Source organism: Homalodisca vitripennis, chromosome 6 (assembly GCF_021130785.1).
Source record: "Homalodisca vitripennis isolate AUS2020 chromosome 6, UT_GWSS_2.1, whole genome shotgun sequence".
Lineage (NCBI taxonomy): Eukaryota > Metazoa > Arthropoda > Insecta > Hemiptera > Cicadellidae > Homalodisca > Homalodisca vitripennis.
Genome location: NC_060212.1, coordinates 116,383,694 through 116,396,459, shown reverse-complemented (window position 1 = coordinate 116,396,459; position 12,766 = coordinate 116,383,694). Strand labels below are relative to the sequence as shown.

The 12,766-nt window shown below is 37.1% G+C and overlaps 1 protein-coding gene across 3 annotated transcripts in view; it reads left to right on the top strand.

Annotated features, from left to right (window-relative positions):
- Positions 1–12,766, top strand: part of LOC124364779 (GATOR complex protein WDR59) — a 59,086-nt gene that overhangs the window by 39,491 nt on the left and 6,829 nt on the right. For all 3 annotated transcript variants that reach the window (XM_046820522.1, XM_046820520.1, XM_046820521.1), the window contains 2 exons: positions 1,904–2,082; positions 2,189–2,282. In XM_046820522.1, coding sequence (XP_046676478.1) covers positions 1,904–2,082; positions 2,189–2,282 — 273 coding nt within the window. The remainder of the gene's footprint in view (positions 1–1,903; positions 2,083–2,188; positions 2,283–12,766) is intronic.

Here is a 12,766-nt window from a genome sequence, read left to right as displayed (position 1 = left end):
TTTGTGCTTTTTTTATAGTTCAAAGTTAAAAAGTTAAAGATTAAACAAGTTTGCCATTTATTCTTTTATTTCTAAATTTCTGTGGAGTGATAGGAGGATTAGTTATCATGTTCAAAAAAGTGTTCGATTCTTGTATTTAGAGTGACCATGAATTTGGAGTGCCTCAGTGTATCAATCCAAAAATGTATTTGTCAAATACAAGCATGCTCGTTTAAGCGGTTTTGTGGTGTCTGATCTACCAGCATTACGGGGTTATTGTCAAATGGTTAACATTTTGTGAGGACTAGTTTTTTAAGCTGTACCCCTCTTTACAAACTATGGGAAAGCAAAAGCTACTTTTCTCTATGGATTGGTGATTTTTCATGTGGTCTTTTCCTTTAGTCTGTGACTTAAGCAATCATATTATATTCCATTAATAAGTTCAGTGCCACCTTGTTAAGAACATTCTGAAATGATGTACTAGGCATTACTGCAGATGTGTTTTTTTTATAAATTTAAACTTAAACATTTTAGGAGCTGACAAGTCCTTAAAATCATGTCGTCTGTCCATCCGTGCGATAACTCTTGATAAAAAAAAAGACTTTAAATTTGGTACAAGAAAGAACTCTGTGGACTTTGAGTTACAATTAAAGGGGGGGGGGGGAAATTCTAACATTTTTACATTGGTTTACAGATGTATGATTCAATTCAGGAGAGGCCACTGTAATCAAGGCTGAGATTCTCGACTAAACAATTGTGTCAGATATCATTAAAATCAGTATTATTTATGTGAGTGTTTAAAGAAACATCTAAAACCTCCATTGCAAAACCGCTAGTTTGTCTGTAGTAACTACGGGTATTGCCCACAATACAGAGGAAATCTTCAGTCCACTAGAAAAAAACTGCTTGTCACTGCTTCACGGACAGTTTTCAAAATTTGATTTGAATAGTTCTATTTATTAACGTAATACTGTACTAGCAGTTACGTGGGTGTTATATAATATGCGTCTTGTATGCGGTGATTGCACTTTTGAACATTACATGTTTTATAATTGTTTATGTGTTGTTAAAATGTTAATAAACTAGGTCTTATTACCTTATTATAAGGCTCCAATTAGGTTTATTGTTTAGCCTTGAAGGATTTCATGAAGAAGTTTGGGATTCAAATATATGAAGTTCTATAATAAAGTAGTATTTTTTAATGTTACTACACAAAAACCAAGTACAATTACAGTACTTGGATCATGCTCAAAATATCCAGATTTGTGGACTTTAACATATGTAAGTTCTTACAAGTTTAATTATTGTCTTTTAGACGGTTTAATTATTTTTTATCATTATAGTTGAGATTAAAATATGCATTAAATAATAAGTAACCAAATATAATTTTTGAATAATATTTAATTTTTAATAATTTTTTCAATGTCATAGAATTGGTATTGGACCCGGAATCAGAGCAGCCGAATTTATTCAAGCCACTTGTGTCAAAGCTTGTTTTGTTAACTCAACAGGGAAAGAGATAACAGTGGGTTTCCTCCTATAAAGATTAACTTATGCAGTTGGTGAAGTCCAAAAAAAAAAAAAAAAAAAAAAAAAATATATTTGTGTAGTACATTTAATACTTTGCAGGGACTGTGTTAATATTTAATCTTGTGAGTTGACCTCACATCTAATAAAGATTTTCAATTCTTGGTAAGTAATGCAAACATAATCACACAGCAACAAACCAACTACCTGTAGAAGTTGGTGTCTTATACTTTAAGAAATGCACAAATCTGAATATCTAGTAGAAAATTGTAGCAGTTTTACATCTCTGGTTTTATAATACCAAAATGGAGTGTTCATTGTATTTGAATTTAAATATACTACGACTAACTTTGTTAAATATTTTGTATTTATTAAAAAAAATGTTATTCTTTTTCAGCCTGGGGGCTCACCGTACCACACAATTCACCAAGTAGACACGTCACTGCAGGGCTGGAACTTCTCAGTACTAAAGCAGAATCGTTCCAACTCATGGTCCGAGTCCCTTGATGACTGCCGTTTATCCAATAATATTGTTGAACACTTCTCTGTCCACACCGAGATCGACCGTTCCATAGAGTGAGTTTAAAAAGCTTACAGATTAAAGTTTGTCCACTTATAAATAAATAGATTAGCTATAAAGATGTTTATTAAACTTTAGTAGATACAGTGAATTTTGTTCCAGAATGGACGAGAGCCACACTCAAGTGTATGACGATTACAAGCGAGCTTATGCTGAAATATTGCACCGATGGAATTTATTGGACGCCAGAGCTCAGGTACATGTTGTTTTTTTTGTCAAATAATTCCAAGCAGTTAGAGGATCCTAGTTTCATAGTTATAGTGCATTTGAATTAGTTGTGACAGCTATTATCTCTGTTATAATCTGGGAGATAAGAGATAATTTGCAAACGGTTTTCTTAAAATTGATTGAGGAATTTCCCGTAAAGAAATTAATCGTAAGTCACTATAGTTTCGGTGAAGGTGTCAAAATAGGAGGTCTTGAAACGATTATAATATATAAATAACAAAATATAAAACAATAATGTCTTTCTTAAATAATATTTTTCCTAATGTGATACACTTAAAATGACAGTCAACACATATAAGTCCTGATATGCCTGGATATATTACAAATGAATTGTGATATCGACTAAGAAAACACATGTACTCTGTTTCTAGAAAAAGTTATGGGCAGATAACGCAAAAAATAATAATCCCAGGGACAATGCCAAATGTAAGAGATGTCTTTTTTGTAGATGACATTGCAATGTAAGGGATTATTTGCCCATAACTTTTGCTAGGATCTTCATAGAAATGTTTAGTTCATGCCATTGTGTTTCCATTCAATAGACCTTTAAAATGACATGGGGTTGCAATTTGAAATTTTAAAGTTACTCCCTTCTACCCCCCTTCGAAATTTTTGTTATCCTAAAAAATCAAAAAAAGGAATTTAATAAGTCTGGTGAAGGTTGTACATTGATATCCCAATGGGGTTGTTCGCCCATAACTTTTGCTACGGCCGTCTTAGAAATGGTTTGTTTATGTCATTGTGTTTCATTTGAATTTACCTTTCAAACTATATGTCACAAGATAGGGATTGGAGTTTGAAAATTTCAAGTGATCCCCGTTTTCCAACCTTTGAAAAAGGGGGGGGGGTGAAAGATCTTATATCGATATCTCAATCCATTTGGAATTTATCCAGGTGTATCAGGACTTAATTTACACCCTGTTTAATAGTTATATCACCGTCAGAGAACTAAAGAGAGTAAAATTTGCCAATTTAAGAGTCAGTATGTGGTTAGCTGATATTGATTATTTATTTATGTAATTTATTTATGGTTGCTTTTGTGTATCAAGCTAAGAAAAAGTTTGATCTAAGAAAAATAATGATCATTTTGTAATTTTAATCCTTTTGATATTTTCTTATTTCAACCTCCATTAAGACTTGTACGGCTGACAATTGATTTCTTACTTAAGGGAAGTTTGAAAAAACCTGTATCAATTTAAAAAACAAATAAAACTGTGTTGCTTATAGGATGCAAATTGGCTTTCAGTTTCTGGTTTAATTAATCTGGAGTTTGTTAATTCAACCAAATTTTGAAATACAAAGGCCAACAGGGAATGGAAGGAAGGCCAACTAAGTTTAGACAAAGAAGGGCCAGTACATTTAGAACTTGTCTGATGGAGGAATCTGACCTGACAGGCCTTTCCTCTATGGGGGATCTTGTCTAATGAAAACTTCCATCATGTCCTAAGGCTACAAAAACCACTATGAATCATAATAAGTCTCTTATTGTAAGCATCCTGTTAGGAAGCCTTCAAGTAGTTTGAGACCTCTATAGTTGTATCCATGTCATCATCATCATCATCTGACGTTTCCGTTATCACGGGTCGTCGTACACAGCCTCCTCCACTTTTGTCTATCATTCCAGGTCTCCTCTTCCTCCACCTGTATTTTCTGTAGTCCCCTTCTCTCTATGTCTCTCCACACTTGGTCCTCCCATCTTCCTTTCGGTCTTCCTCTTGGTCTTCTTCCTCCTTCCTCCTTCTCCAGTGCTATTCTAGGCATTCTATTATCTCCCATCCTCTTCACATGCCCCATCCACTGTATTCTTCTTCCTTCCATTGTCTCTTGCAGTGAAACTACCTTCAATCTTTCTCTGGTTATTTCGTTCCTTATTCTATCTCTTCTTGTAGTCTTCTCTATCCCTCTTAAAAATCTCATTTCTGCAGCTTGCAATCTGCTTAAATCATTTTTAGTCCACGTCCACGTCTCTGCTCCATATAATAAAATTGGTTGGAAATAAGATTTATACATCAATACTTTTGATTCTTTCCCAATGTTCCAACTCCACACAATCTTCTTCACCATATTGAAAAACTTTCCACTCTTCCATATTCTGTTTCCTATCTCTTCTCTTATTGTGCCCCTATCTGTTATGATACTTCCTAAATAACAGAATTCCTTCACCTTTTCAAGTCTTTTTCCTTCAACTAACACGTTTTTGTTATTTCCTTCCCTTCTCTCTATTTTCATTACTTTACATTTTTGTATGTTCATCTCTAAACCATATTTCTTCGCCACTTTTGCCCATTTGTTCAACTCTCGTTCTAACTCTTCTTCCCTATTTTCCCATATCATTATGTCATCCGCATATGCTATTGTCTTAAGTTCTTCTGCTCCTCTGTTTCCTTGTACTTCTAGAATAATTTCATCCATTATAATATTGAAAAGGAAAGGTGACAATATGCTTCCCTGCCTTACTCCTCTCTCTGTTTTAAAAGTTTGCGTATATTTTTCTTCAATTCTTACCCTGTTTTTACATATGCCGTACAGGTTCTTTATTCTTTCTACTATTCCCTCACGCAATCCTCTCTTTCTCATACTCTCCCATATCCTTTCTCTCAGTACCTTATCATATGCCTTCTGTAGGTCTATAAAAGCTACCATTGTATCTTTTCCGTATTCCCACCTCTTTTCTAACACTTGTCTCATCACAAAAATAGCATCCACCGTTGACCTACCTTTCCTAAAACCACATTGCTCCTCTCTTCCTGTTTCTTCCAGTACTGGTCTAATTTTCTGCAACAGTATTTTTTCATAAATTTGTTGTGTATGGCACAACAAAGTTATTCCCCTGTAATTCTCGCATTTTTGCTTATTGCCTTTTGTAGTGTATTTAGTGTGAGAAGTCGGAGTCCACCACCAGACACCGTCATGTAACCTCCGCGTCCCGTCCGTTCCTTTACGAGCGGTCCTAGAGCAATGTTACTCTAAATGTGTAGTTTAATTATTCTTCCCGACCCATAGAGAGTACAGTGTCGACCCGCATACATTACAGTGGCGACGAGGAAAACAACTGCAACAGTGGAACGTCGCTTACAGTGGCGACGAGGAAAACAACTGCAACAGTGGAACGTCGCTTACAGTGGCGACGAGGAAAACAACTGCAAACAGTGAATTACAGTGATTTAGTGCGGAAGGGCAACAAGCGTAATGAACACGTGCAAATAACAACGAATGTGCAGGGACATTCGGGACATTCGGGACATTTGAAACAGTGAATTACAGTGATATAGTGCGGAAGGGCAACTATCGTAATGAACACGTGCAAAATAACCGCGAATGTGCAAGGACATTCCGGACATTCCAACGGTCGGGGAGTAGTAAGGTACGCCGATCGATATAAACTATTCTTGGTGTAAGCAGCGCACAAGCTGATTTTAATCGTTGCAATTAATGCCGTTAGACGATTATTTTTACCGGGGGACATTTTAAACAGTTATTACGGAGTGTACAAGAAAAACAAAATGGCAACTATCGGGTCTATGGGTTATTTTGATAGTGCGGGAAGAATCGTGGCAGTCTTATATAGAGAGATTTGAGTTTTTTATTGATTGTAATGATATCGATAATTCAAAGAAACTAAGCACTTTGTTGACAGTTATGGGTGTAAGGACCTATACGTTACTGAAAGACTTAATTACACCAGACAAAACCGTCTGACAAAGTCGTACAAGGAAATTGTGGACACTATAGCGAATCATCTGCATCCCAAGCCTTCTTTTTATCACGGAAAGATTTAAATTTAGTAGGCGGAATCAATTGGATCATGAAACGGTTAGCGATTTATATTGTGCATTTAAAACAGTTATCTAAGTATTGTGAATTTGGTGATAAATTGCCAGACTACTTAAGGGACAGATTAGTCGCGGGTCTGCGAGACCAACAGATACAGAAAAGACTTCTCGGGGAGGAGAACCTCACTTATGAAAAAGCCGTGCAACTAGCTACTGCAATGGAATTTGCTGAGAAGGGGGGCGGCCCAGATGACAACTGCAGGAGGACGTATTCACGGATGCAGAGCAGCGGGTCGATACCGAAAAGGACACAGGCGGCGAGCATCGCAGCGAGACGGTCATCGGACGGCGGGAAGGCGCTGGGAGACATCACCTGCTATTGTTGCGGCAAGCGAGGATCACCACACAGCATCGCAATGTCGGTTTTCGTGAGTACACGTGTAATCATTGTAAAAAGAAGGGACACCTTGAAAGAGTTTGTAGATCGAAAAATTATGTTAACAAACCTAATGAGAACAAACCAAATGTTTTTACAAATAGGTCTAAGGAGCCTTCAGCTAAAGGGAAACAGTTTTACAGCAATAAAAAGCAATATGTTTATAAAGGTAGGCAGCACTATGTAGAGGAAAGTAAAGAATCAGCAGAGTCCGGTTCAGATAATCACTGGAAACATAAAGACAATGACGATGTGTATGACATTTCCAATCTATTTACGGTTAAAGAAATAGAAACTAAGATTAATAAAATTGAGCCAATAACGGTACAGTTATTAGTGGAAAGTAAGGAAATTGTATTTTGAAGTCGATAGTGGAGCTTGTGTTTCAGTTATGTCAGAAAAAGATTGTAAGACTAAGTTAGGAAATATAAACATGTATCCAACTAGCTTAGTATTAAGTTCATATACACATGAAAAGATCAGGCCTTTAGGTAAGGTTATGGTCAATGTACAACATAAAGGTAAAGAGAAACAATTAGCTTTATACATCGTAGCTAATGGGGCTAATCCCTTGTTAGGGCGTGATTGGATGCAAGCATTAGATTTAACAGTTAGAGTGCCTAGTAATGTAAACAATGTACAGTCAGCTGATCGCACGAGCATGGTGGGGGTTGTGCCAACTGCAGCGGCAGCGCGGCAGACGCATGCACGCCTGTCAGTGGAAGCCACAACACACCTGTAGAGGTAAACAAACAAACATCTGTCAATCCGTCTGTTTTGTCAACAACAACAAACAAGTAGAATTACTGTACAATGAGTTTCCAAATGTATTTACGGATAAGTTGGGATGTTTCAAGGGTGCACCAGTTAAATTAAAAGTTAAAAGAAAATGTAGTACCAAAAATACTTTAAACCTAGGACGTTACCTTTTACACTTAAAGAAAAAGTAGAAGCCGAGCTGACTAGACTAGAACAAGAGAAACGTTATTTCACCAGTAGATACCAGTGAATGGGGGGACTCCCATTGTACCAATTATTAAGGCTAATGGGAAAATAAGAATTTGTGGGGATTATAAAATAACTGTAAATCCTTTCTTGGAGGTAGACCGACACCCGTTACCGAAAATTGAAGAAATATTTGCCAGCCTACAAAACGGAGAAAAATTCTCTAAAATAGATTTATCTTCAGCTTATCAGCAGCTTAAACTAGATGTAGATAGTCAAACGTATTGTACAATTAGCACACACAAAGGGATTGTATGCTTACAATCGCCTATGTTTTGGTATCAGTTCAGCACCGGGAATATTCCAGAGAATAATAGAACGAACATTACAAGGTATCCCGGGGGTAACTGTATTTTAGATGACATTCTAGTAACAGGTAAAAACAATGAGGAACACATGCATAGGACTTAGACTAGTGTGTCAAAGACTTGAAGACAATGGGTTCACAGTGAGCAAGAACAAATGTAAATTTTTTCTGTGACAGTTTAGAATATTTAGGTTTTGTTATCAGTAAACAAGGGTTGCATACCGCACCTAGTAAGGTTGAAGCAATTGTCAAGGCACCTGAACCTCAAAATGTGACACAGCTTAAAGCCTTCCTTGGTCTTGTTAATTACTATTCACGTTTCATTCCTAGGATATCCACTATTTTAACCCCAATGTATCAGTTGTTAAGAAAGGATACCGATTTTGTATTTAATTTAGCATGTAAGAAGGCACTACCAAGAGATTAAGCAAAAGTTAATCTCTGCTGAAGTTTTAGCGCATTATGATCCTGCATTACCACTAAGTGGTAGCCAGTGATGCTAGTCCATTATGGCATTGCATCAGTTTTTGAGTCAGATTCAATACGACGGTACAGAAAGACCTATATCATTCGCAAGTAGAGTGTTAAATAACGCTGAGAAAAACTATTCACAAATAGATAAGGAAGCATTAAGCATTGTAATTTGGTGTTAAGAAATTTAGTCAATATTTATATGGTACACAGTTTTTGTTAAAGACTGATCATAAGCCTTTAGTGGCTATTTTTGGACCAAAGAAAGGGTTACCTGCTTTCGCAGCCAGTAGGTTACAACGATACGCTTTGTTTTTAAGTGGTTTCCAATATGAGATTGTGTATGTTAAGTCCCAAAACCATGGCAATGCCGATGGTTTATCTAGATTACCTGTAAATAGTGAGATTAAAGATGAAATCTCGGATGATGACCTTAATATTAATGTCATAGGTACCTATTCTGCAGTGTTTAGCTGAAAATGACATACCATTAAGCTATGTAGACATAAAAAGAGAATCAATGGTAGATAGTGAAATCAAAAAGGTAATATCCTATGTAGAATTAGGTTGGCCTATTGTAACTGAACCAGATCTAAAGCCATTTGAAATTAGACAGTCGGAATTAACCTTGGAGCAAGGAATCCTAATGTGGGGGTACAAGGTGGTAATACCTAAAAGGTTCAGAATAAACATTCTGAACGAATTGCATACTTCACACATAGGTATTGTTTCGCATGAAGGCATTAGCCCGTGCATATGTATGGTGCCTAATATCGACCGGGACATAGAACAACTAGCTAACAGCTGTGCAGCCTGTTTGGAGGAACGAGCAAAACCGCCCAAGGCTTTCCTGCATCATTGGAATGTTCCGGAACGAGTTTGGTCTCGAATTCATATTGATTTTTTTGGACCTTTTCAGTCCAAGTTATTTTTGGTGGTAAAAGATGCGTACTCTAAGTGGCCAGAGGTGTTTGGCCCGTTGCTTCAACGGCAGCTGTTCACAACGATTTGTGAAATTAAGGGAATTATTTAGTAGGTATGGTATTGTAGACCACATAGTGTCCGACAACGGACCACCTTTTACCAGTCAAGAGTTTAAAAGAATTTTTGATGTCAAATGGTAATCAAACACACGTTTTTCACCACCATACCACCCAGAAACCAATGGTTTGGCAGAACGGTCAGTCAGAACTATTAAAAAATAAATTGAAAACAGCTCTTCATAATTCCAAGGATTTAGAATTAGCTTTGAGTAACTTCCTGTTCACTTATAGAAATACAGTGCATTCTACTACCAATCTATCGCCAGCTCAATTAATGTTGGGCAGATCGCTAAAGTCTAGGTTAGATTTAATTCGCCCAAATTGTTAAAGCAATAATGTCAGATAATCAAGAAAAACAACGATTGTTACTATAGGGGTAAGTAAAACTAGACAGTTAGCTATTGGACAACCAATCATAGCCAGAGATTACAGAGGTAGAAATAAGTGGATACCAGGTGTGGTAGTTTCACGATTAGGACCAGTCACGTATTTAGTTGAACTGAATACGGGCATGAGGTGGAAACGACATATCGACCAGTTGGTAGGTTTACAGTGTAGTCCGGAAATGTCTGAGTTGACAACAATGCCTAGACTCCCAGACGCAAGCGTGGCAACAGAGCACACGCAGGAAACGATCGATATACAGTCGCGGGACAGAGCGAGCGCAAGGTCGCCAGTACTTTTTAGCAACGACCTTGCCCCCCTCTCCGCAAAACCATAACAATAACAGAAACGCTCAGGGGGCAAAGCCCCAGCCCCACGTACAAATGTAAACAATAACAGTCCCAGCGTTTCACCCAAACAAATGACACCTGTTAGACGATACCCACTAAAGGGATCGTAAACCTTTAGTCAAAATGGACTTGTAAATACAACCCAATTGTGACTTGTATATAATTAATATTGTTTAAGCATTATTATTATCGATTTGTTAATTGTGTTTCATTCAATGTGTTATTAATTGCTATATTCTGGATTTATTGGTTTTGATTGAAGTGTTTGTGATTTGTGTTAAATGATTATATTGAGTTTGTATTTTTGTTCTCTATAATCTATACTTACAAAAATAAAAGAGTATAATGTCAATTTTCTTATTCATTGTAATTGATTTAAAATTGGAGAATTGTAAAACAAATTGTAAATTGATAAATTTCTAAAATTGTAGGGGACTTATGTATTTAAGGGGGAGGATTGTAGTGTATTTAGTGTGAGAAGTACTAAGTTGGTAGGTATCCATAGTGATATTTAATGTCTGCCACCAGTGATGTTGGCAGTATGTATTGTCAGGCGATGTAACATACGATGTGGTCTAAAAAGAATAAAGAATGCTCATAGGCTGCTCTCCTGTGACGTCACATCACGCCACTACCCTACAACCAACGGTCCAAGCTGGCCAGCCAGCCAGTCCACCCGGAGTCCACCACCAGACACCGTCATGTAACCTCCGCGTCCCGTCCGTTCCTTTACGAGCGGTCCTAGAGCAATGTTTACTCTAAATGTGTAGTTTAATTATTCTTCCCGACCCATGAGAGAGTACAGTGTCGACCCGCATACATTACACCTTTCTTAAAAATCGGCACTATTATTCCCATTTTCCAGTCTTCTGGTATCTTCTTTTCCTTCCAAATCACTCTTATCACTCTGTACAACCATTGCATTCCTAATGGACCAGCCGCCTTATCATCTCAGCCGTCAGCTCTCTATTCCCGCAGATTTCCCCTCTTTCATCTCTTTAAACGCTTTTTCCAATTCGCACATACTAAAATCCTCTTCATCTTCTGTCTCCTCTGTCATATCTCTTCTTTCCTCTTCATTTTCTGTTCCTTCCAGTAGTTCCTTAAAATACTCTTTCCACGTCTTCAAAACCTCTTTCTCCTCCCATTTGATTTCCCCTGAAACATCCACCACCCTAGTCAACATTTCTTTAGGTTTCGTCTTGTTCCTTATCACCCCATAAAAAATCTTCTTATTTCCTTTGAAGTTTGATTTCAGTTTTTCTTCAAAATCCTTCCATTTCCTCTCCTTTGCCTCCTTCATCATCTTTGCTGATGCCCTTGCAAGTCTCTTCCATTTATCCCTCTTTTCGTTTGACCTATCTTATATTTGACTTGCTTTCAAAAATAAGAACAGCCTCGGAAAGGATGGAAATTTACGGCAACGACCTGGCAATTGTTTAAGATTAAGATTTGGTAAAATAAATGTTGTGACGCTTAGGAACAAGTTAGAAGAGGTAGTAGAGATGATGAAGAGAAGAAGAATAAACATAATGGGAATCAGTGAAACAAAGTGGAAAGGTAGTGGAAGTAGAGAAGTGGGACAGGGATACAGGATTTGGTGGTCTGGAGGAGAAATTGGAAGAAGAAATGGAGTAGCTATAGTCATGGACAAAAAGATGACAAGCAGAGTGGTGAAAGTGGATGTGGTAAGTGAAAGAATTTATTAAGGTTACGGTCAGAATGGAGGGGGAGATAATGGACATAATACAGGTATACGCACCACAAACAGGATGCAAGGACGATGAGAAGAGAGAGTTTGAAGAGGATCTGGAAAGACATGTAAAAGAAGAGAGAACAATAATAATTGGGGATTTTAACGCACAAGTGGGTAAGTTTAGACAAGGATATGAAGAGGTAATGGGATGTTATGGAGTAGGAACAAGGAATTTAGAAGGAGAAAATTTACTGGATTTTTGTTTAAGGAATGATATAGTGATAGGGAACACCTGGAACGAGAAAAGGGAGAGCCACAAATACACAAGATACAATTGGAATGGTGAACAGCCAAGTTTAATAGATTATATATTAGTGAGGAAATGCCTGCAGCCATACATGGCAGATGTAAAAGTTATACCCAGTGAAAGTATGGGAGGAGATCACAGGCTGATGGTAGCTGATTTTCAAAGAATGAGGTTTGGAAAGGATACATGCAAAAGACTAACAAGAATCAAGACATGGAAGTTAAAAGATACGAAAGTTAGAGAGGAGTTTGTAAATAACATTAGAGGAACAATACCCAAGGGGGAGGTCAAAACAGGAGAGGAGGAATGGACAAATTTCAAGAATGCTATAGTCAAAGCTGCAGAAGAAACGTGTGGACGAACTTCAGGTAAAAGAAGGGATAAAGAGACCCCTTGGTGGAATGAAAGAATTGCTGAAGCAGTTAAAAACAAAAATAGAGCTTGGCGAGAATGGTTTAAGGATAGTTGTATCCATGTATATAATTGAAATTTCAGTTAAATGATATCTGTATGTCAGTACATAGAACTACTTTGTATAACAAGTAAACATTCGTCAGTGGTCCAAGATTTTAAACCATGCGTCTAGACAATCTCAAAATGTGCTACTCAAATTCCCAAAGAAAAAGATAGTTTGTAGCTGATAAATAACCAGATTCATACCACAAATGAATTTGTAAGAC